Source organism: Ixodes scapularis, unplaced genomic scaffold (assembly GCF_016920785.2).
Source record: "Ixodes scapularis isolate PalLabHiFi unplaced genomic scaffold, ASM1692078v2 PGA_scaffold5__190_contigs__length_132052651, whole genome shotgun sequence".
Taxonomy (NCBI): Eukaryota; Metazoa; Arthropoda; class Arachnida; order Ixodida; family Ixodidae; genus Ixodes; species Ixodes scapularis.
The window spans coordinates 119,826,822-119,852,434 of NW_024609880.1; the positions used below are offsets into that span (position 1 = coordinate 119,826,822).

At 42.8% G+C, this 25,613-nt stretch overlaps 1 protein-coding gene across 1 annotated transcript; it reads right to left on the reverse strand.

Moving 5' to 3' along the window:
- Positions 1-547: 547 nt before the first annotated feature.
- Positions 548-21,761, reverse strand: LOC120839342. Its single transcript, XM_042293796.1, has 7 exons — positions 21,618-21,761; positions 18,836-18,917; positions 18,614-18,619; positions 16,330-16,414; positions 12,499-12,569; positions 9,707-9,910; positions 548-831 (listed from the first exon to the last, which is right to left on the reverse strand). The coding sequence occupies exons 1-7, from the start codon at positions 21,759-21,761 to the stop codon at positions 548-550; spliced, it is 876 nt and encodes a 291-aa protein (XP_042149730.1).
- Between the last annotated feature and the right edge of the window lie 3,852 nt (positions 21,762-25,613).

The following is a 25,613-nucleotide window of genomic DNA, read 5'->3' on the forward strand; positions in this document are numbered from 1 at the left end:
CGTTTCGTGGGTTTAACATCAGGAATCCGTTCTGAGCGGGATTCGCGCAAATTACAAAAATCGTTGCATCGTCCCTTTAATCACCGGCATGTTGCCTTCAAAGAAGACAAGCAATCCTATCACAATTCGACGCAGTGTGTACCCAAGCACTGCAGAAATGCAGGCCCCTTGGTTTTATTCACAGAAACCATTTTGAAGTCACAAATATTTATTGAAAGAAATGCTTATTTTATTGCCATTTTTATTGATTTAATACCCACACCAAGTATATCTTAGGCACTCCTCGCTAAAGTTGACTTTTTTACCACTAGTATTTTTTTCCGCACTGCAGACTGCAAGATTTCTTCTCGAGATATCACATGGGTCAAAGTACTGCTGGTCTCTGCACTTGTCCGAAGTCACCCCCAGTGTTTAGATGACTGTCTTAGGTACTAGACTGGTTCCCATTTACGGAGCAACAAAAGAAAACGTCAATGGACACTCGAAAGATGGCTTGAGCACGATGTCCGATACAGAGACGGGAAGTGTATTTGCTGAAATTATTGTGCTAAGGACTTGCGTTTACGTCACCCGATGCGGCGTTCTGTGTTTTATCTCTCTTGTCGCAATCTTCCTTGTCATAAATTCTGTATGTCGGATATCCACAGTTGAGAAGAAATGCGTATCGACAGCTGGACGGAAGCTCCTTAAATAAGGAATCATACGTATACGTAGTTTTACTCGAACTGTCAAATTCCTTCTCTTTTTCCTCTCTTTCTTCGCTTCGTGTTCTTGTAGTGACTTGTAGTGACAAATGTTTTAACAAATCTTCTCTCAACCAGAATTCACAAGCTGAAAAAAAAAAAGAACGATATTTTGAGGCAAAAGGAAAAACGCGCATTTCAGGTTATAACAGTTCGCTTAGGATAAAACAAACGAAAAACAAGCGGTTTCATGGCAAAAATATAAATATAAGCTTTCCCCATCTGAGAAATTGAATAAAAAAAAAAAAAAAAAAAAACACAAGGAAGAATTCTTTATAACTTTGCAGAAAAACAAAAGTAAAATAAGATTCAAATTTCACAGACCGAGTATAATGGTTTTAATATGCTCTCAAAGATATTACACTAAGCACTTCAATAGATTTTTCTGCGATTTTAAACTTTATGTTCACCAGTTTGGCTATCACTGTGAGCTTTTGTGATCTGTAATGCTGCATCATATCACCGGTGTGTCAGATAATCCCTCCCGAAAAGAACAGATCGAAATGTCATCGACATATCTTTTCACAAAACAGGATTCGGACGTCAGTTCTGGCAACTTATCAGATACAATGCAATCCAAAGAATTTAGGTAAATTTCCGCTAGCGCCGGTGCTACACTCGACCCAATGCATACTCCCTCTCTCTGTAAATACTTTTTTCCTTGATACTCTACTCTTGTTGACTGCAAGTAATAATCAAGAACGGCAAGAAAACTGTCCACCGATATGCCTGACCGCGATTGGAACCTTACCAAATTCATTTCAAGCACCCCTTTTACCCTTTCCAACAGACGACTCTTCTCTAATGAGTAATAAAGATCCTTGATGTCCATTGACAACATATCTCCTTCCTTTCCATGATCACCTTCGAGTACCGTGATCAACTCACTCGAATTTCTCAGTGACAAAGACTTATCTAGAATTGCATGACCTTTTTGAAGAAACACGGAAACTACCTTCTGCCAAGTGCCATTCTCATTTATCACCACTCTAAGTGGCATCTCCGGTTTATGATCCTTAATGAAGAACTTTATGCTCAACGCTGATTTCGACAGATTTACCATGGTCTTTGCTACGTCCTTAAATTCGTCTTCCTCTAAAATTGAAACTATATTTTTCTTTAACTTTCCGATGTTTCCACCCCATTCTTGAAACAAGGATTCCATCGCTTCACCCGTTTTCGTTTGAAATGACGATTTTGAAAGAACCGTGAATCTACCGGATTTATCCGTTTGTAGCAATTGTAAGGACCGATCCTCTAACTCTTTTCTAACCGAGCTGACGACACGAAAATTCCTTTTCTCATTTGGGTATCCAATCCCCATTACGTTTTCCATTCTGCCAACAGCCTGTTCAATAAACGCCGCTCTTTCTTCATGCCTGACTATTCTTGCAACCGACTGTATAGAAGAAAATACATCCACCCTTGACGGTTTTACATCAATACAAAACTTCGGTCCGTTTTCCAACACTGCTTGCGTCTTCCTGGATAACATTACGCCACCCGGATTGATTACAGAACCTCCACACATCCGATCGAAAAAACTAAAAACCCGTGAGTCTCTATCCCTTCCCTGCTGAGATTTCATCTTAATGCTATCCAGAACATGCCTTCGTTTGACATACCACATACGGTTGAAAACTGTCCTCCTGATGCTGTTCCAAATGATGTAGTCCCTGTGCCGCTTGAAATCACCTCCCACCAGGAGCTCCCAAAGTCTTTCGGAAGCGTTGCGTATTTCTTTGATCCGGTGACTTGAGGCTTCTCTGTACGCCTTGAGGATCCTCTTCTTGCCGCTCCAATGGCCCCCCGACGCTGACAGATGTTTGAATGCAGCTGGGTCCACGAACCTTTTTTGGAGGCAGATGCCGAAATATGCAACCTCGGCCTCCAGCTCCGCCAGTCGACGTCCCAGTCGGTCCAGTACTTCTACTGGTTGAGAAATCCAGGCGGTCGGTGTCGTTGATGAAGCGGTTGTACATGAGAAGGGGACCAAGCCTGCTTCAGGTATAATCAATGATATTGTAGTGAGTGCGCAGGCGAGCTGGTGGGAATTAACCATTCTGATGTTAGATTGAGACTGAGGCAGGAAAAGAGGAAGTTTCAAAGTAGAAGAAAAAGGAACAGTCGAGGATACGTCTCTAACACAGCTAAAGACAAGTTTATTCGGTCACCCTCTTATATACACTCCACAATCTTCACCACAGAACCTTCGCGACCTCCAAAGCCAAAAGATAACAAAGAACTCATCTCTTTCCACCACAATAATCAAACGACCTTGACAATCCTACAAATCCCCCCCCCCCTCACCAACACAACCTAGCTCCTCTCTCCCGGAAGACGATCGACCTTCGCGTACATAGCACACCCTCCTCCTCTCCTCCCCGGACCACAATCCCGAAACAACCCGGCAACAAAAGATACCAATCCACCTGATCCAAACCAAAGATACAAAGGAGGAAACCACTTACACCCTTTCACAATCAACAACCACTTAACAAAACTCTCAAATCCGCAAGAAGGTTTTTGCACTGCTGCTAAGCTGTAACGACACTTGACTAATGCAGTTGCCCATTAATTTCATTCTTATTGTTTCCTTTACAACCCTTTTGATGTCGTTTACTTCCCTGTGTATTATTTCTGTTTCGGACCGGCGTGGTATACAATTATTACATTCTTGAACATGTTTCGCTATTTCCGAATCAGTCGCGTTGTTTTTGACATTTCTTTTGTGTTCAGTCAATCTATCATTTATACACCTCGACGTTTGACCCACATTCTTCAAACCACATTCCAGGGGAATTTCGTATACCACTTCATTATCACACGGAATAGACTTTTCTCGATGCATTTTTGTGCATTCCCTTACACTCTTGTGGAAGGGCGTGAGCTTACTCAATTTATAGTCGGAACTAAAAACCAGATCAACATCGAACTTTTTTGCACAAGCCTTCAAGTTGTGAGAAATTTTGTGATAGTACGGAATTACAGTAGTTCTATGTTTTGGCCTTTGCTTTGGTTCTGCTTTCGTAGACAAATGTAGAGCAGAACCAAAGCAAAGGCCAAAACATAGAACTACTGTAATTCCGTACTATCACAAAATTTCTCACAACTTGAAGGCTTGTGCAAAAAAGTTCGATGCTGATCTGGTTTTTAGTTCCGACTATAAATTGAGTAAGCTCACGCCCTTCCACAAGAGTGTAAGGGAATGCACAAAAATGCATCGAGAAAAGTCTATTTTGTGTGATAATGGAGTGGTATACGAAATTCCCCTGGAATGTGGTTTTAAGTATGTGGGTCAAACGTCGAGGTCTATAAATGATAGATTGACTGAACACAAAAGAAATGTAAAAAACAACGCGACTGATTCGGAAATAACGAAACATGTTCAAGAATGTAATAATTGTATACCACGCTGGTCCGAAACAGAAATAATACACAGGGAAGTAAACGATATCAAAAGGGTTGTAAAGGAAACAATAAGAATGAAATCAATGGGCAACTGCATTAGTCAAGTGTCGTTACAGCTTAGCAGCAGTGCAAAAACCTTCTTGCGGATTTGAGAGTTTTGTTAAGTGGTTGTTGATTGTGAAAGGGTGTAAGTGGTTTCCTCCTTTGTGTCTTTGGTTTGGATCAGGTGGATTGGTATCTTTTGTTGCCGGGTTGTTTCGGGATTGTGGTCCGGGGAGGAGAGGAGGAGGGTGTGCTATGTACGCGAGGGTCGATCGTCTTCCGGGAGAGAGGAGCTAGGTTGTGTTGGTGAGGGGGGGGGGGGGGGATTTGTAGGATTGTCAAGGTCGTTTGATTATTGTGGTGGAAAGAGATGAGTTCTTTGTTATCTTTTGGCTTTGGAGGTCGCGAAGGTTCTGTGGTGAAGATTGTGGAGTGTATATAAGAGGGTGACCGAATAAACTTGTCTTTAGCTGTGTTAGAGACGTATCCTCGACTGTTTCTTTTTCTTCTACTTTGAAAATTCCTCTTTTCCTGCCTCAGTCTCAGGCTAACATCAGAATGGTTAATTTCCACCAGCTCGCCTGCGCACTCACTACAATATCATTGATTATACCTGAAGCAGGCTTGGTCCCCTTCTCATGTACAACCGCTTCATCAACGACACCGACCGTCTGGATTTCTCAAGCAGTAGAAGTACTGGACCGACTGGGACGTCAACTGGCGGAGCTGGAGGCCGAGGTTGCATATTTCGGCATCTGCCTCCGAAAAAGGTTCGTGGACCCAGATGCATTCAAACATCTGTCAGCGTCGGGGGGCCATTGGAGCGGCAAGAAGAGGATCCTCAAGGCGTACAGAGAAGCCTCAAGTCACCGGATCAAAGAAATACGCAACGCTTCCGAAAGACTTTGGGAGCTCCTGATGGGAGGTGATTTCAAGCGGCACAGGGACTACATCATTTGGAACAGCATCAGGAGGACAGTTTTCAACCGTATGTGGTATGTCAAACGAAGGCATGTTCTGGATAGCATTAAGATGAAATCTCAGGAGGGAAGGGATAGAGACTCACCGGTTTTTAGTTTTTTCGATCGGATGTGTGGAGGTTCTGTTATCAATCCGGGTGGCGTAATGTTATCAAGGAAGACGCAAGCAGTGTTGGAAAACGGACCGAAGTTTTGTATTGATGTAAAACCGTCAACGGTGGATGTATTTTCTTCTATACAGTCGGTTGCAAGAATAGTCAGGCATGAAGAAAGAGCGGCGTTTATTGAACAGGCTGTTGGCAGAATGGAAAACGTAATGGGGATTGGATACCCAAATGAGAAAAGGAATTTTCGTGTCGTCAGCTCGGTTAGAAAAGAGTTAGAGGATCGGTCATTACAATTGCTACAAACGGATAAATCCGGTAGATTCGCGGTTCTTTCAAAATCGTCATTTCAAACGAAAACGGGTGAAGCGATGGAATCCTTGTTTCAATAAGGGGGTGGAAACATCGGAAAGTTAAAGAAAAATATAGTTTCAATTTTAGAGGAAGACGAATTTAAGGACGTAGCAAAGACCATGGTAAATCTGTCAAAATCAGCGTTGAGCATAAAGTTCTTCATTAAGGATCATAAACCGGAGATGCCACTTAGAGTGGTGATCAATGAGAATGGCACTTGGCAGAAGGTAGTTTCCGTGTTTCTTCAAAAAGGTTTAAATCATGCAATTCTAGATAAGTCTTTGTCACTGAGAAATTCGAGTGAGTTGATCACGGTACTCGAAGGTCATCATGGAAAGGAAGGAGATATGTTGTCAATGGACATCAAGGATCTTTATTACTCATTAGAGAAGAGTCGTCTGTTGGAAAGGGTAAAAGGGGTGCTTGAAATGAATTTGGTAAGGTTCCGATCGCGGTCAGGCATATCGGTGGACAGTTTTCTTGCCGTTCTTGATTATTACTTGCAGTCAACAATAGTAGAGTATCAAGGAAAAAAGTATTTACAGAAAGAGGGAGTATGCATTGGGTCGAGTGTAGCACCGGCGTTAGCTGAAATTTACCTAAATTCTTTGGATTGCATTGTATCTGATATGTTGCAAGAACTGACGTCCGAATCCTGTTTTGTGAAAAGATATGTGGATGACATTTTGATCTGTTCTTTTCGGGAGGGATTATCTGACACTCTGGAAGCATTGATCAGATCGGCTGCCCCGGAACTGAGGTTTACAGTCGAACGACCCATGAATGGTAAACTGCAGTTTTTAGAGCTTATGATTCACAATGAAAAAAGGCTATGTTGGGAATATGGAAAAGAAAACGCAAAACCGCTGCTATCAAAAAACAGTTGCCATTCAAAAACAGTCAAAGCAGGTATTGTCAAGTCTTTAATCACAAATGCAATGGACAGATCATGTACTCATTTCTTGGCTGAGTCAGTGAAAAGGCAGTGGAGAAGGCTAAACAGTGCTGGTTATCAGGATGAATTCGTAGGGAAACAGCTATCCGTAAAATTCGCAGACAAATGTAGAGCCGAACCAAAGCAAAGGCCAAAACATAGAACTACTGTAATTCCGTACTATCACAAAATTGCTCACAACTTGAAGGCTTGTGCAAAAAAGTTCGATGTTGATCTGGTTTTTAGTTCCGACTATAAATTGAGTAAGCTCACGCCCTTCCACAAGAGTGTAAGGGAATGCACAAAAATGCATCGAGAAAAGTCTATTCCGTGTGATAATGGAGTGGTATACGAAATTCCCCTGGAATGTGGTTTTAAGTATGTGGGTCAAACGTCGAGGTGTATAAATGATAGATTGACTGAACACAAAAGAAATGTCAAAAACAACACGACTGATTCGGAAATAGCGAAACATGTTCAAGAATGTAATAATTGTATACCACGCTGGTCCGAAACAGAAATAATACACAGGGAAGTAAACGACATCAAAAGGGTTGTAAAGGAAACAGTAAGAATGAAATCAATGGGCAACTGCATTAGTCAAGTGTCGTTACAGCTTAGCAGCAGTGCAAAAACCTTCTTGCGGATTTGAGAGTTTTGTTAAGTGGTTTTTGATTGTGAAAGGGTGTAAGGGGTTTCCTCCTTTGTGTCTTTGGTTTGGATCAGGTGGATTGGTATCTTTTGTTGCCGGGTTGTTTCGGGATTGTGGTCCGGGGAGGAGAGGAGGAGGGTGCGCTATGTACGCGAAGGTCGATCGTCTTCCGGGAGAGAGGAGCTAGGTTGTGTTGGTGAGGGGGGGGGGGGGGATTTGTAGGATTGTCAAGGTCGTTTGATTATTGTGGTGGAAAGAGATGAGTTCTTTCTTATCTTTTGGCTTTGGAGGTCGCGAAGGTTCTGTGGTGAAGATTGTGGAGTGTATATAAGAGGGTGACCGAATAAACTTGTCTTTAGCTGTGTTAGAGACGTATCCTCGATTTTTCCTTTTTCTTCTACTTTGAAACTTCCTCTTTTCCTGCCTCAGTCTCACGCTAACATCAGAATGGTTAATATCACCGGTCTCCGGGTTTTTAGGATCCGAACGAGTTTATTAGGGACCAATTTCAATATTAACATGTCTATGAAAATTAAGACAAAGATTGAGTAAGATGGCTCCCGTCTGTTCCCCGATTAGCATACAGTAAGGGGTTTTAACTTCGACACTTGAATAGATTTTCTTCATGTAGAATGAAGATAAGGAGTTAGATGTAATGTCCGGAAAAACAAAGTCTCATTTTTCATCCGTGGCCTTTTGTCTAAGTAGAAATAAAATACTAAAATCAGAATACGCGATAGCACAAACGACTCGGCCGCCGGTTTCTGCTAGCAACACTGTTTGTACCCTTGTATTAGGGGCCTTTCACTGCATTATTTCAATGGGCTGTTTTATTTTTCATATCCTACTTTTTGACTGAAGCTGCGAATATTAGCTGCAGTCGGGGTGGCACCAAATTCAGATCTCCAACCTTTGTGACCAGTGAAATTCGTACCTTGAGAATGTATTTGCATATTAATAAACTACAGTGTTCTCCAGCCTATTGCTACACTGATTTCGTACTTCATTTTCGTCTTTTTATTTCTAATATAGAAGAAAAGAAATAAGTAGATTATCTTTTAAAATTAGCATCGGGCGAACATGGTAGCTATACACACGCGTTAGGACTGCAATTCTTCGCCAGGTTCGTGGCTGAGTGGGCGTTGTCCTTGCATCTATGCAATTTCTGTTCCCAACACTTGTTCCCGCTTCACCTGACCTGGTGGAATGCTTGAGTATGTTCAGAAACCATTGATCTCACAAGGACCGTTCTCGACTTTGGCATGAGTATAAAACGAGTCATATAAGTTTGCTCATGGGGTCAGCACCACGGTAGTGTGCAATTCTACCTGCTACGCCGACAACGACGCATCCTATAGACGTTTGTAAGGAGCTGCGCTTCAAGTGCTGGTCTGGCCACTGTGGATAAAACACACTTTGTTTTTTGCGCCAGTCTTGAATCCGTGCGTACGCCTCAGAAATGCTTGACTCTCATGGGATATGCCCACACACGTAGCAAGATGGCGGCGCTCAGAGACCGTGCTTGCAAACGTTTATAGATCCATCGAACAGTCACCTTCTGCGTGCTGCCATCCTTGTCTTGTGGTCTGTTGAACGCGTTCTGAGCATGCGCAGTTGCATTCTCATGGGGAATATCTGGCTGAGCGCATGCGTCCACACCCCACTGACTCGGCATATTTAGTCTGCGTGATAAGCGCTGGAAAGGTTTATTGCCTTTAGCTTGCATGGAAGTGGGCCTCTCGCCTCATTCGTGTCAGTTGATTTCGAAGAAGCCACTTGTATACATGGGCTGCTCGTGACGTCATTCAAAGAGCGCTTCGATGACCACCAGAGAAGAGGGGAAGAGCAAGCTCTCCTCTTATCAGGATCCTCTTTTGTGGCTCCCGAATTTGCACAGACGTCACTATTCTCCTCCCAAAAGGTCATAGAAGATTAACCCTCACTCAAAATGCCTAAAAAAGCAGCTCACTTCTGCTCCTCTTACATGGTGTGTAAAAGTATGCGATGTGAGGTCATTGCAAGCCACGTGTGTATCTTTTTGTTATGTCACTGTTTGAGTAAAGGCTCAGTAAACTTTTTACACTTATCGAAATTTGCTCGAATGATTTTGTCTTGACTTTTGTGTGATTTTCGGAATCATTGACCGCTTAGTTGTTGGTTTCTGGACGGAAAGTGACTGGAAAAGTGTTTGGGTTGATACTAAGATCGAAACGACTTTGAATATCTTGTTAAAAGGTATGTTTGGGCTGGTTGGTTGACGATCATCTTGGTTTAAAACAGCCCGACAAAACAAGGACAAAGAAAAAAGAGAGAGACGACAGCGATGTTATCTGTCTTGTTTATACTTTCTTTTTGTTTTTGGCCGCGCTGTTTAATCCAAGTTGTTGAATATCTTGCATATATTTAAATTTAATTACTTCCATTTTGCGCCTAGAAAATGTTCTTAATAAGTTGCAATTGTAAAGAAATCATTTCATTATACTCACATTTAGAGTATGCTACATTTTGTAGTGATCTCAGTATATGACAAAAGGAATTGCTGAATAGCACGTATTTTTCTGAATATTCAGTGAAGGGACTTCGCCAACATTCCGGATGATATATGGTGCAGCCGTAGTATCCGCAGAGGAAGTTGAACTTGAGATCGTAGCAGCTTCCATTTGGTGACGTGACTTTAGGTTTTGGCTGGCCTTGAAAAGAAAAAGGGAGGAGAATTTTATTAATTAGGTGGTACGTTGTGAGCTCGACACTATACGCACGGATCGGATTTGAGTCAGGACTTGGCGTGTGGCGTTAACGCCAAAATTCACAGTGTAAAATAAGTAGAAAAAAATGCCTCAAACAGCTATAATTGCAGTCAACAATAAACGGCGTCAGCAATTAGACAAAACAAGTAAAGAAGACAGATAATGAGTATGTAGCCATGGATGATAGAACCCATTTAAAAGTGTCCACACCAATAGCTTGTGGGTCAACTATTTGAGTACGCCGTTGTTTGAGCGTGTACACTGAGGTCATCTTAAAGACGAGTGCTGCATCAGCGGTCGGCAAAGACTGGGACTAAATCCCTCGCTTCGTGCCCAAAAAATGGCGACGACTAGTGCTGCTGTGGTGCACTTAAGAAAATTGTGTATTGCGCCAATCATTTAAGGCTCTCGTATGATCCGACGTCGAGTGTAATAAGCGCGGCGTAGCGCAGCGCGCACAAATACTTATTGCTCGCAGATAGCGAGTCCTGCTCGCCGGGTAATCAAACGCGCGCGTTCTGCGCCAAGCTGCGTCCGCTCCGCTCAACGTTGGAGAAACAGAGCTTTTCGACTAAGGCCGTCGAGTGCCCACAATGTAGCCAGGTGAATACGCCATTGGGCTTTCTGGTTCGTAGATGTTGGTGACGAAAGTCTTTCACGTTCACGCCTCGAATAAAAACGAAAGGAAAGGGTTTCCTATATAGCGTTTGTGCGTAACTTTCTGTCCGTCTTAAATTGCGTAACTTCTTGTTTGGGCATTTTGCTCATACCCTGGCACTGGAAGTTTATACAATTGCAAGCAATTGCCACTGGTTTTTCTTCAGTCTCCAACATATTTCTGTCATACTCCAGGTTTTAATGTTATATACTTTATGTTTCCCATACGCTACACAAAAAATACGTAGGAATTTAAATATTTACAAAATGTATTTTAGAATAAGCAGTAATCTATAATCCGCTTACATTTAAACTTACAGGGTAACACGAGATCGCGGTTTCGAAACATGCTCTCCCTGAACAAGCACGTACGTCAAGCATGGTACGTCTCAAATAAACGGAGGAGCGTCAGCTTGCCCGCGTTCGTCAAAAGTAACTCATGCACTAGACCTCGGTGTTGCATTGGGGGAGTCTTAAAGCAGGAGAGGAAAACCGAGCACAATACGTAAGTCTTGGGAGCACATAGAAAGATTGAAAGGAACTGTAATTAAAAACAAATGCTAGCACCGCAGCGCGCACATCAAGCGCGCGCGAACGAAATATTTTAGACGGTTACACGCATCGCTTTAATAGCTGACAGCCGCCATTTTATTGCTCTCAATTACCCCGCTGCGACGTTATTAAAAAAAAAAAAGAAGCTTGTAAGTTTAGGCGTAGCCTCCTTTATACTGACAAAACCTGGCAGATTGTAACGTAGCGCGGCCGCCAAAAGTGGAGAGGTAGAGCGACAGTCAAGAGTCATGTAACGGGCGCCCCGCTGTGGCGAGACGCCGCAACGCACTTGTCCCGAGCGATGGAATGTCCGCTCGTACTTCTCGGGTTCCTCGGGCTGCCGCTTCTTTTCCTTTCGGGTTTGAAAACCATGTTCCGGGTCCTCGCCGCTGCAAAAGCTGTGCGCTGAATACCAGACTCCCTGAGAAATGCTTTGTGCTACCAGATCCTCGCGCTTCAAATGTGCGAACGGGCACTCTATGGCTCCGCCATCGAAGTGCCAGGCTTTGTGAGTATACAGGAGGCTGTGGTTTAGATAATCTGAGAACATTTAGTTGCTTCAGCTTAAAGCGAACTAAGTGTCACAGGTACATTTTATAGTGGCATTTTATCGATTGTTTATAATAAAACCTGGAATAATAATTTCATATTATATGGAAGTACGTTCTAAAAAGAAAAGAAAAAAAGGGTAACTATTTCAAGGGTTGTACACAACTGAACACGCGCATATTTTGAAAAGGAAAACAAGAACATATATGCTAAAAATTCGTTCAATAATTTTAGTTTACTCGAACACATGAGGACCAAAATGTTGGAGAGCAAACCAGAAGTATAGTTTGAGTGTAAACAATTTAGTGATGTGAGGAACGTGCTTATTATCAACGACCTCGTATTCCTAGTATGTTTACACCGGTTTCTGTGTACCGCCAAATTTTGGATACAAAATAGCTTAGTGGAGTCCTTTTAAGCTAATATTAACCCCTGTGCGTCCACAGAAGTTATTCAAACAAACATGACACTGTAGTAAATCAGACAAAAACCATAGCCGCACTCGGTACTCAAATATAAAAAAATTGATACTTGCACGCAGCTTTAGCATGAAACATATGTGAGGGGTTAAATAAATCAATGGAGACCACGTAAAAGTTTAATTCCCAGGCTTACAACCTGGCAATTAAGCTGTGCTTCATAAATTCACAAATAGTTGCCGCATTCATATTGCGCCTCCCGGCGACAACTGTTTCGCTCACAACACTTGCCAGAAATCGTGCCATAACGATGGAAGTGTTAATTGGTTCTATAAGAAATTGTAAGGTACGTACCCAGTTGCATATTATTTTCAATACTGTAATCCTTTTGTTTTACAGCTTGAACAAACTGTGTTTTTGATTTCCTGTAGCACAAGATGGGGGAAAAAAACTATGTGTAGACATCTTGTTTACACTTAAAGTCCGATGTACAACCTCGTTTTTTTGAAGGGAAGATAATCCTCTTAGCGCTCCCCTCTTCTAAGCTGCGAGGGGAGCCAAGTTGGGGCAAGGTAGAAAGTGGAGAGGATATAGGAAAGGACAAGGCGTGCGAAAGTGTAAAACCCGAAGTTTACATCGTCCTTTGTGGGACGCTCGGTATAATTTTTTTAGGAAATAACAACGTTTGTTAAATATTAATTAGGCATTATGTTTCACGCTTTTTTTAAGGCCATAGTAACATAAGTTTTAGCCATTGTGCATGTAGCCTATCTCAAATTCATAAATCAGAAATATAAAGAGCAACCAAAAGTAAACGTAAAGTTATCATTTAGCGGTTTTCATACCTTATGTTTAGCCAAAATGATTTCAACAACATGCAATAGACTTCACTCGTTCTCTTACAAACGCCTAGCTTGAAATTAAAAAAAAATATATTTAACACTTTGCTTATTTTCAAATTATATGAACTGAACCTATCAAAAGGCTTAAACTTCATTCCTTCTGTGTGTCAATACCGGCGAGAGAAAAAGAAAGGATTCTCAAGATTATTTTTTTTTATCTTTTAGTAGGGAAATTAAATTAAACCTGACCGCAAAATCGTTCTTCATTAAAAAAAAAAGAACCCTGTCTTTTAATGAAACAATACAACCAAGGGGGATCGGTGGCTGAATTTGTTTTGCGATGTCCTGCAAAGGACATTGAAGGAATATCTTAATGTTTTTTTTTGCCTTTAAGTCATAATGATACTTTTCCTTATGACTTGTTCACGTTGATGGGTCTGCATAGCCTTCGGAAAACAAGGATTTTTGATAGAAATGCTGATCCTCCACGGTCCACGAAGTCCAATGTCATAGAAACTGTGTCGCATGTACGTAATGTGTACGACCACCTTAACAAACGCCCAGAATAGTATACACTTCTTGACAAATGTGCTCATCTTCCCGACTTTTAGAGATGTGACCCTATTCGAGATATGTTACCGTAGACCTCTTTCTTCGTATTTCCCTATGACCATCACAAACCACTTTGAATGTAACTAAGGGGTAACCATGTTAGAGTGTGTTTTGATTGTTTCTACCACCCATTTTTGAGTAATAAATACAAAAAAGTGGTCTAGCGCACACCAGCTCGGAGCACGTGTATAGAAAGCTCGCGCTGCAGAGCCCAGTATCCTGAGTTCAATCCCCACCCGCGCCCGTTTCGATCTGGATGAGCATCGTACCGGCATGCGGTCGTGTATCACTACTCCGTGGTGCACGTTAAAGACCCCAGGCTAGCGGTTGTACTGCACTGGCTAAATTGCTCATCTACAGCGAGCGACTCCTCGCAACTTTGAAATGGCTGACCAACTACACGGGGTATAAATATCCACACAACCCAAATTTTTCTTCTTCAATACCATCCAAAAGATACTAGACACAAACACGTGAATCTGAGCGAATAAACTATTTTTCTAAACTATGCTACAAACATAAAATTCTTAGCCATAAAAGGTTTGTATATGCTTGCTACTATGAATGTGCCAGGTATGCGAAAGCGTTATATTTGAGAAAGGACAAATAAGACTGGTTCACATATGGATGAATATCTTGTGATATCGTTCCTGTAAATTCTGGCCAGCTCCCAGTGGGGGCCGGCAACTTATGTCTTTTTTAACTTACCAGTAAATGGCCTCTTTGGTTTTTACACACAACAGTGGGTGTCGTTTTCCCGTATTTTAATCTTGCCTCAGTGAAACAAATTCTTTTACTACCGCTGCCTGATCATTATGGTCACATTCAAGCTTTCAGCATGTGCGGATTAAACACCTTAAAGAGGGGAGCAACGATTTTCGGGATTTCGCCAGTTAGCTGCGAGAATTTTCGTAAAAGCGTTTCGAAGGTCGTCGTACCCTTAACTCTCACCCCGTATTTTAAGTGACGTCACTTGGAGTACCACATTGTCTCCCGTTGGGTTGGGAACCCAGCGCACCCTCTGCGATTGCCTAATGTTGAAGGTATAGCATCGCCGAAGGTTCCGGCGTGCGATCGACACAAGAGACTGTTCACCAAGGAGCTGACGCCGTTTTTATCAGCGGATGCGGACTGTTTTCGCTGAATATCTGTGCTCCGAATGACGGGACACCGTCACTCCCATATCTGCCACACCCGGCTACAGATCGGCAAATAATGCGTTGTTCTTTTTGTTTTTGCGTTTACACAGCGGAATCGCAATATTTCAGGGAAAGGGGACGCGTTCTCTTTCGCTTGTGCCAAGTCAGGCATATCGACGTAATACGGCGAGCAATTGCGTTCCGAAATCCGTCGCTGGCACATCGGAACAATGGAGGAGCATGCCAATCAAAAGGCAACATTGCCTGAGGTCGGGGAGAAACAAAAGCACTTGCGCGCGTTTTGGGAGTAAACTAACGTACGAGGTATGCAAGAAACAGACGAACTTTCACGTTGTATACGCCGATACAGAATCGAGACGCATACTTACTGTGGTGTTACAATAGAGTAACCAGTGTCATGTACGTATTGTGTTATTGAAGAGCATACGAAGATCATATGACGAAAATATGTAGATAAAATGAAGCGTACTGAGCGGATGAGACAATCGCTGCATAGCCGCCCAAAAGACAAGATCTCTTACGGCGCGTTGCTTCAAAGTTTGAGTCTTATAGTTACCCTTTCAAGTATGCTACTCCACCACACCGCCTTGTCTTTTCGACGTTTCCTATTTGTTCTATGTGTGCACCGAACGGTATTGAAGTTAAACAGAGGTGTTCTGGAACCACATGCCACCGTGTGGAACGCGGTAAGAAAGTTTTTGAGACGTTGCACGCGCTTGTGGTGCTCCAGAGGTTATCTCACTCTTTTTCCCGCCACGTGTACATGCATGCATGATTTCTTGTTTAGTAGTTTTACAAAACACAGTATCAACATTTGCGGGACTCAAAAGCCACGCTTGAAAATATAATGGACCATTTTCATCTCTGTGCATGGTCCTTAAAGAGGAAATAATCGAAAACGGGCCAATGTAATAAACTTACTAATAAATGATTTAGTACGATTTATTCATCAGCATACCTTTTATTGTTTTTTCTCTAGAGACCACGCAAGATGTTGAAAATGTCTCAAAGATCGTATTTGATACAGATTTCGTTAAAGCATATATTGTCAGCCTTAGTTGGCTCAATTTGCGAAGCTTCCATACTGTTTTGAAGTTGCGAGAAAGCCTCATTTTTTATTTTTTGTAAGCAATAACTGCTACATGTTTTTTTAATCTGCCCATGAAAAATAAAGATTTGCTTGTTCTCGCAGCCTGTACAATATTCTTCAAATGTATTTTTTGCCATGTATATTTATAATGGCCCATCTATATATGCTGCGCGCAAGTGCTTATGCGGTGCTCAGACGATGTAACTATTCTCCTATAATAGTAATCCTATCTTTTTTATGAGAGGGCTTTCGGCACTTCGGTATGCATCCTATTTTCAAAACTCAGTATACAGTTCGAAATAGTGTATATAGTAAATATTGGCTAAAAAATAAACTAATTTAAGCACGCGATTGTGCTTCCGTGAAACTCGTGGATACCTATCGGTTTTTGAAAAGACATTTAACCCCTTCAATGGACTGGTTGAATATTTTAATTAAAACGTATATGGCAGGGACATTGTGAGGCAATGAACATACTTACATTGTTTCAGAATCTGTGTCGTACCATCTTGATGTGTATTTGGCGCTCTTCAATGTGTAATTGAGGTCACTTGTTTGCACTTTAACTCTTTCGCTACCGCGCCTATTCAAATCGATCAATTTGATCGACGCACTTCCAGTTCAAATTTTCGCGCGCTCGCGCGGTTTACGGGCGCCTAGCGCCATCTAGGTTAGAAAGTGGGAAACACACAACGTGCTCCGCTATGTTTTGTTTGTTTCCTGCTTTGCGGCGCTCCTCCCCGCGTCGCAAAAAGTTTAGCTTTGACGGGCGAGCGCTTCGATCATGGCGTCGTCATCGTGCGCGCGCGCTCCCAAAAGATGTCGTGCTTCTGGCCTTTCGAGCTCTGTAGGAGCCGATTTTGCGGATGCAATCAGCAGTAGTGAGACTGAAGATGATGTGGACACATCAGATTTCAGCACCGATGACGAGGATGCACCAACTCAAGCCGGAACATCCAGCGGGTGAGTGTCAGCTCTATGTGGGGCGCACATTTAGATTACTAATAAATAGTTATGACCGGCGGAGCATGTACTCACAGCTATATTATTTATTTTCAGGGTCTCAACGTCATACGGACATGATTCCTTGCCAGCAGCTGTGAAGCGCGTACAGTTTTTTCCTAAACGAAACCCGGGAGTCAAAGTTGGCGGCGCGGTCCGGAGTAGCGCACGGCGGTTCGTCCGGGCCATCGATGTCTTCCAACTCTTCTTCACCGCAGAGCTAATCAACATGATCTGTGAGAACACAAACAAATATGCGTGGGCGCATATTTTAGAGAGGCAAACGTACGCAGAAAAGGACGGCTCGTGGAAAATGTTCAGTCCCAATGAAGTGATGCAGTGCATAGGAGTCCTGATCTACATGGGAATTGTGGAACTGCCTCGCCTCCATCTATACTGGAATACCTCGGAGTTATTTTCCGGCCTCATTCTTCCAAAGATTATGGCCAGAAGCCGATTTTTTGCGTTTCTTGCTTTTCTCAGTGTCATGGACCCGGAGAAGACTGACGCTGTCCGCGATGGCAAGCTGCACAGGATCACACATCTGCTGCAACATATGAATGACGTGTCATGTCAGCATTTCCAGCCATACCGAAATTTGTGCGTGGATGAACGAATGGTCAAATCAAAAGGACGATCGGGAATACGCCAGTATATGCGTGACAAGGGGGTCAAATGGGGGTACAAGCTGTGGGTCCTTGCTGACTCAAGCACAGGCTACACTGTGCAATTTAGCGTTTACACCGGGAAGCGAGAAACACCCAGCTCAAAGGGACTGGCTTATGACGTTGTAACGCGCCTGTGTGATGCATATTTGGATCAAGGCTACATTATCTACCTTGACAACTTCTACACATCCACCTCCCTCTTTGAACACCTTCTTGAGAGGAAGACTCTCTCTTGTGGAACAACGCGCAAAGATCGGCGCGGATTTCCCTCCCAGTTGAAAGACACCACTTGGGAGAAAAGAGCAACTCGAGGGGACATTCGCTGGCTGCGGTGCCGTGATGTGCTGTATTTGCAATGGAAAGACAAGCGCACTGTAAACATGATGAGCACAGCCCACACTGCCAACAATCACGTCAGTGCAATGCGAAAAGTGAAGAGAGGAGACCGATGGACAAGGATCCCCATAAGGAAGCCACTCATAATAGAAGACTATAATAAGGGCATGCTTGGTGTTGACAAGTCCGATCAACTTATCGCTTCTTACAATGTCTTGATGAAGTGTGTCAGGTGGTGGAAGACACTGTTCTTCCACTGCATTGACATTGCTGTCGTCAACAGCTTTGTCATCTTCCAAGGACACAGGGAACATCACCCCGAGATAGAGGAGCTCACCAGAAAGACTGGCTTTGACCAGCTCGCATTCCGTATTGAGCTGGTCAACCAGATTTTCGGGATGGACGACAGACATGCTCACCCTCCGCCTCCTCCAAAGAAGTCTGAGCACAAGCCCCAGGTGCAAGAAAAGCGCCGTAACTGCAAGCTCTGCTACGAGAAAAAGAAGGTCGAAAGGAAGACTGCAGTTTTTTGTGAGCCGTGTGGTGTGTATCTGTGTTTCATCCCAACGAGGGACTGCTTTGGAGGATGGCACGCCACACACCCACGCTAACTTTTTTTTTTTGCGCAAAGAACAGTTTTCAGCAATACCCTCTGAAAATTGTGTTATCATTTTATGGCATAATAAGCTACAGAATGCATATCTTGAAATTTTTTCACTCTTGATATTTTTAGAGTTGTCCACCTTTGTCAAGCAGAACAACATCCTCACTGTATAAAGTTTTACATTAAAACATTTTTTTTATTATGTTGTGCAATAAATGTATATGCAGCTTTTATGTTATCGAATAGAAAATTCTTTTAACTACATTTTGATACCAAACAATGTAAATAAGGCATTAGTGAATCTGCACCAAAAAATATTTCCTTCCACCTAGTAAAAACTGCCCTTTTTCCCGTGGTAGCGAAAGAGTTAAGACAACTAATATCTTCGTAATGTTCTTCTGTCCCCGACCCGCTACTATAAACTAGATAATAGCTCTGACTCTCCATCCACTTGATTGTCTGAAAATGTATTAATGTTTCTTAAAATTATTTTGACACAAATTAAATGCTGTCCGCAGGTATAATGGGTATGCATTGATAAATAAAAAATGTGAAGACATTTCTACTCAAAGCTAAGCTAAACGTAAGAGGACTATCGATATTTTTTTTTTGCATTCATATTAAATTGCGATGAAGATTGAAAACGCACACTCCACTCTCATCCATGCAGTCTACGAGTGAAAACTTGTCATTGATTCTCCAGAAGAACAAAAATGACAAATGTAGACTTGACGTAAAAAACAAGTACTTAAAAGGCTTTAAAGTGACACTGACAGTCCCGAAAATGTTTTTTTTTTCTTTTTTGTCAGGCGATTTATTATTTATTTTATTTAGAGGATACTACAAGCCATCGAAGGCCCAAGTAGGTGTGGGAAACAACATATACATTCACACATAAAACGAAAGCAAATAACACATTTTATTTAGAGGATACTACAAGGATACTATGCTGTCGGAACACTACCCAATTAATATTTTGCTACAGAGTCACGTATATTTTTAATAAAGCCAAAAAACGCAACTGCTGGAAACCGAAACCGAAACTCTCGCACCGCGCGAGGAAGTGGAGAGGGTAGAGTGAGTGGCGGAAGTCACATAGCTACACCCAACCGTGAATTTTTTTTTTTTTTGTCCGTAGCAGGCGAAATGCATTCCTTCGCCATGCGATTCCTTTGCAGTTATGTTTTTTTTTTCCGCTCGCTGTTCTGTACTTCCGGAAGTACATTTAAGTGTGGGCGATTAGTAATGAGTGCCCCCGTGCTGTGGTGAATTCCTGTGATCGGCTCCGAGAAGAATACACCCAAGCTGTTGCGTGAAGAGTTGTCTCAAGTATCCTGGTTCAGAAAGTGGCATTGTGCAGCACAGTGCACAAGTTTCCGAAAGATCAACGTGTCGGGATCAATGGCTGGCTGCAATTCCTGTATAACAGTTAAGCGAAGATGGGAAAACGCACGCTGCCCGATTTATATGCTCCATGCATTTTGTTGAAAGTGACTACATAAGTTCGCGGGTGTCACAAATGAAATCGCATGCCATTTAATTCAGCGACGTATCGTCTGCAAAAATTGCTTTTTTTCAGGGATAATTGTAAAAGAAGAAATATAAACATCGCAAAATGCTTGACAAAAAAAAAAAAAATGTACACCTACACTAGGAATGGAACCCGGGTCCGCCGCGTGCACGCGGCGGGCCCGGGTTCCATTCTTGGTGTGGCTGAAACCTTTTTTTTTTTCTTTTGTGAGGCGGACGTCTTTCCACTGAGCTACTGAAGGATTTTTGTTTTATTGCCTGAGCTATTGAAGGATCTCTTTCATGCGTAATAATGCAGCCAGTCGACTGTATGTCGGAAGTTTTCCTTTCAGTACATGCTCCCCAATCAAAGTCGGGCAGCACCACGCATAGGCCACATTCGCACATCGTAAAGAAACCGTACGCGTGCGTATTCAACTCGAAGTACGCACTTCGTGCTTGACGTTTGAGCGAGCTATGTCTTCAGCACGAGAAGGGACGACTGCTCGGCGACGTCTTCGTGCAATCGGCTTGCTGGTCGGGCGTGTCGTACGGGATGAATATCAGTTCTTTTGATCGGTCCAAAATTGCTCTTTCGAAGGAAGACGGAATTCGCCGGTACTGTGAACGACAGTTCTGAAGTAGAGGTCCCACGCCCGTCGTCCGCTGCCATCCCCTAGTCCTACGATACGCGAAACGACGCCATGTTGAGAATTACGCAGTGAACGCACAAAATGCTTCCGGTTGTCTGCGCTACTTTTTTTTTCAGTCAACGTATTTGCAGCTTTTTGGGAGCCACAAAATATGAGTTTCATATTTGTTTTCTATTTTTAACATTGACTCTGTGCCTTCAATGACCCACGACTTTGATTAAATTTGGTGGTCGCGTCGAAACCTTAGAAAACGGCCCGTGACCACGGAAAAGAGAGTGAGCGCGACTCAAACCGGCCAGTTCTCTACATATATACGCTGTTTTCGGGCGGAAAGAAACTGAATTTTGAGCCGCAAATTCTGTTCTGTGTAGTTGGGCTCTCATATGTCACGTACAACTGAAAACCTCGGCGAGCATAAATACCCTGTCAGTGTCCATTTAAAGACAATGTTCGTGCTTAAAAATTAGATTAATAGACAAAAATGTTCCAAGAAACGAACAAACAGGCAATATTGATATTCACTAACAAAAATAGCAGCGTTTGTTTAGCTTCATTAAGCTGATTTTGATTATAGGCATCACATTTTATGGCGTCATCCTTTTAAATGTGTGCCACCTGGAAAACGAGTATATTAAGCCGCTGCCAATAAAATAAAACTGCTTTCTTTCCAAAGGTTAAAAACATCTACGCATCATCGGAGGCTCAGACTTTGCCCAAATATAACGCAAGACGTTAGTGGAAAATAAACATTAAAACAAATTGTAACTAACGGTTCCGGTTATAACATTTCAGGTCAATCAGTAATTCTTGCACTACGAAGTTGGGTTTGTTTTCAGCAGAGGCATTATTCGGGTACATGTATTCACACGGTCATCCGCCTGCCCTCTACTCACTAATATAAAGAGGATCTCGACTGAAACAGCAATCGCTTTATGAGCAGGCAGATGGCTGTAATATCGTTACAAAAATTTATATCCCCGGTGAAAATAAATCCTACCTCCCAGGCATCCTGCATCGCGCCAAGGTTTTCTCTGTTCAGGTCAGGATTGTTGTCTGCCGGTTTCTTCCAACTTTGAAACTCTACGTCGGCGCATGTCGCAGAAACGCTTAGACAGAACACCAAATGTTTCAGGGACAGCATCGTTGACGACCTCTCAGACGCAGTGGCAATATGGGCAGACGTGTTCGCTTTATATAGTTTCCCCGATTACGTAATTCTTGGAAGAATCGAAATTTCTTTTCGTTTTGTGTTGTGAAAAGCAACGCTCACTTGAGTGTACTCAAAAAAATCACGCTTTCCCACTTATTTTTTCAGGATTAGGTGGGTGTGTCTCTTCTCATTTTGCCAGGCAATGAATCCCCCGCTTGCAAGGATGTTCAATACCCTAGGACACGGCATGACATCATGCACAGCAGCAGCGCCTAAAAAATAACTCATTCCCAGATTGCCTTGCGAACCGACGCTGCTCTCATCGTCTGCTCGCCACTCGGTCGGCTCGATTGGCTACGTGAGGCTTCGACTACGTCTGCTCCCTGCCTCTGGTCTGTTTCGTCCACCCGTTGTCACGGCTGGCTTTCGATACGATCGCGGTACACAATACAGTATTTGGTGTTCAACGAAATGGCGAATTTAATGAGATTTTGATATTTGTTGACCTTGAATCGGAAAAAAATACTTTCCATGTGCAGTTCATTCATCCCAGAGGAAAGCTTTATTGTCCTGTCTTCTCCCACGAGCGCTTCTGTTCTGCACCAGTGTTGACGAAACGGCGCTCCTGGAACGCATTCCTTTTACGAGGAAGCGAGGGACGCCGCCCTTCCATCTTGCATCGGTGAAACTGGAACGGGAACTCATTACATTTCGAAAGAACTGCTGACGGAACGAATATTTTTTATATATATTTGAAACTTTATTTGGACCTATAGTGGAGGTTTGTTGTCGGTGAGAGGTTATGTGTTAAGTGGGAGCTCCTCCCTTCTTTTTCCACATTAGCAGAGCGAACGCTTGAGAGGTGGCTACTTCTTCTCCGGCATTCGCTCTTGTAAAGTGGAGAGAGATGAGACTCGCTTCTATTTCACTCTTAACTTGTCACTGACTATAATCCTTTTTTTTTAATTATTATCGTCAACTTCAATCTCTGATTTCAAGGTATTGGGCAGCGTGCGAAAGGTATTCGAATACAAATAACTGGAACAAATGTGACCTGACGTTGCGATGTTTCCTAACCAACTCGCCTGAACACGTTTGCTTCTGACAATTCGATACGTAGTTCGACGTGCATATATTTTCCCTTGTTCGCTTTATTTTATTTACGCATTATCTAGCGCAGTACTTTAGTAAATTCGCAATTGCACAATTAATTAGAACGGCACGTTCCATCTTACAGATGTAACAGGATCGAATTCCTTTCGAACCATTGTAACTTGTAACGGGAAGTCGTTCCAAGATTGAGAAGGAACGAGAAAAGAACATTCGTTCCTGTCTTGGAAGAACTTGTCGAGCACTTTCTTACACTGTATTGATTTCCGTTATGTGTAACCAACTAGCCTGTCAGCAGGTTTTAATATTTTCGTTAAAGGAATGCATTTAAGAGCAAAAACAATGAGTATACACATATATGCAGAATGCTTAAGCGAAGGCTGAAAAAACTTCAAGAAATTAGAGTATTCGAGGTAAAAAGATAATTCCCTCGGCACCGCATTACTTGTGGTGGCGGACGTCAAAAAAGGCGCAATACTTATTATTAGTTTGTTAATTACCAGAAGCATAACTAATTCACTTTTTAGTAATTGAAAAGAGACATATGGTTTCAATTAGAGACTTGCTGAACCTCATCGAAAAACACTAAATTAGTGATTTTCAGGACGACGTTTAGCGCATGAGAAGTGTAGTAGTGCGCTAAAGTTACCACTCGTGGAGCACGGGCGCGAGAACCTGCTGCAGCAAAGCCCTGCATCGGACAGCGCACCAGCGGACTTCGCCCCTTCAGAGCTCTCTGCAATCGCCACGCGCTAACGCGCTGTCACGTGTTTTCTTTTTATATTTCCTAGGCATTTTTTTAGGTTAATAATGAGAAGCGCGCAAAACGTATTATGTAGGAAACATTTCAATTAGGTGTTTCTCAATTCGCTCTACAATTCTCCAATTCACACATCGGCTCTTAAACGAAAAAGAAGCATATTAGTCTTAATTAACTAAATAACTTGGCGCATAAAACAAAAATATTACGTATGTTCCCAAACGCTTGGTAACGACATATAGTGGTTTGCACCGTCGCAAAATGCTACGTTCTTTTTTTAAGTTTGTTGCAAGTTATGAGTCACTATCGTTCACAAAAGTGGCAAGAAATACCAGGATGCCGATGGAATGTCATGTTGCCCTCTGCCACTCAGTACCCGCACCGACGACATCGACGACGATTTGCCTAGCGTCAGTTCCGTAACACACACAAATATAATCTCTGCCCAAACAGAAAATACTTGGAGCGATAAGATAATTCGTAGCCTCCCTAGCCCAGTTCAAGACACTACGTTTTGCCGAAAAATATGCAACTTTGTCCTCCTCGATGGTCTTCTCTACAAACGAAGTAACCTCCCTGACGGCGCGCGACACCTACTTGTAATCCCGAAAGAGTTACGAGACATCGTTCTCGCGACTTTCCATGACCATCCCGCAGTGGGTCACCTGGGCACTTAGAAGACGTACGCCCGCCTCCGGTCCCGTTACTTCTTACCCGGCACGTGTCGGACGACCAAGAAGTATGTGCAATCGTGCGTTCCTTCCCAAGACCACAGGCCTCCGCGACACGCATCAGATGAACAGTTGATGCCCCTGCCTTGTCCCGAGACGCCTTTCGCACGAGTCGGTATCGACCTCTACGGGCCACTACAGAAGAGTTCGACTGGCCACCGGTCCATATATATATATGGCAATAAAACACCCTTCAGACGGTTGTTGTAGTTTTTAAACCATATTATTCGAAAAGTTCGTCGACGTTTCGGCCTGAGACAGACCTTTTTCAAGACTGGTTACATTTGACGAAACATTGACACACCTTGGTTACACACGTGGCCCATGAGTTCAAGAGATTATGCTAATTCAATACACCTGGCTACTGCACCAGCAGCACAATAGACTCGACAGAGCTATCGCAACAAAAGCCGATTGTTTGGGGCCTAGCCCGAAGGATAAGCCCCCGGCGTAAACCTGGCCAGAAAAAGAAAATTGTACAACATTGCAAAATTTGACTGAACGAAAACGGAAAGGCAGCCACAAAACTGCAGGCGCCAAAAAAAAATGTTGAAAACACGTAACTTGCTGCATTTGCCATTAAAAATATTCGAATGACCCCTATATAAAATAAATCGTTTACGCTCACGCAAATACAGAAGGAGCGTGTATGGTCACCGCGCGAATGGAAGACATATTGCCGGGATGTTTATTTATCCCTGTTTTGATAGTGTTAAACTTGTGAATAAGGTACGATTCTTTTCGTTCGCGATCTGGGTTGCTTTTGAATCCAGACTGTAAAAATGTAACTTGAAGCTTATCGAATGAATGTTCTGGACCGCTAACAGGTTTTCATGTTTTTGAACGGGGAGTGTGGGGCTTGATATTCCATGCGATCTGTGATTATTTAAACGCAATCGGAAAGGCTTCTCTGTCTGGCCCATGTACTGTGCGCCCCAAGTGCTGCATTGTAAAAGGTATACTAAATTACTGGTGTCGCAATTCCAGCTGCCATAAATTTTGTAGGTGAAGTTAGATTTTGTGCTTTATATGGAGTTTTTCGGTGTTACATGTGGGCAGACTCCACATCTCGACTTTCCGCATGGCAGACTCCCAGTGCTCTCAGTGGCAGTTGTCTTGGACCTAAGTAAGGAATCCTTAATGTTGCGCGAGCTTCTGTACACCAAACGGGGGACGGTAGTAATAAAATTTGCGAGGCGTTCACATTGTTGTAAATTATTCGAATGTTTCTTTAATATGGCG

Excerpts from the sequence above, each read along its gene's own strand:
- LOC120839342 (XM_042293796.1), bottom strand. The coding sequence starts at position 21,761 with ATGCTGTCCCTGAAACATTTGGTGTTCTGTCTAAGCGTTTCTGCGACA. Across the intron at positions 18,918-21,617 it reads CGATGCAGGATGCCTGGGAG|ACAATCAAGTGGATGGAGAG; the intron begins GTAGGATTTATT and ends ATACATTTTCAG. Across the intron at positions 12,570-16,329 it reads GACACAGATTCTGAAACAAT|GAAATCAAAAACACAGTTTG; the intron begins GTAAGTATGTTC and ends CTTGTGCTACAG.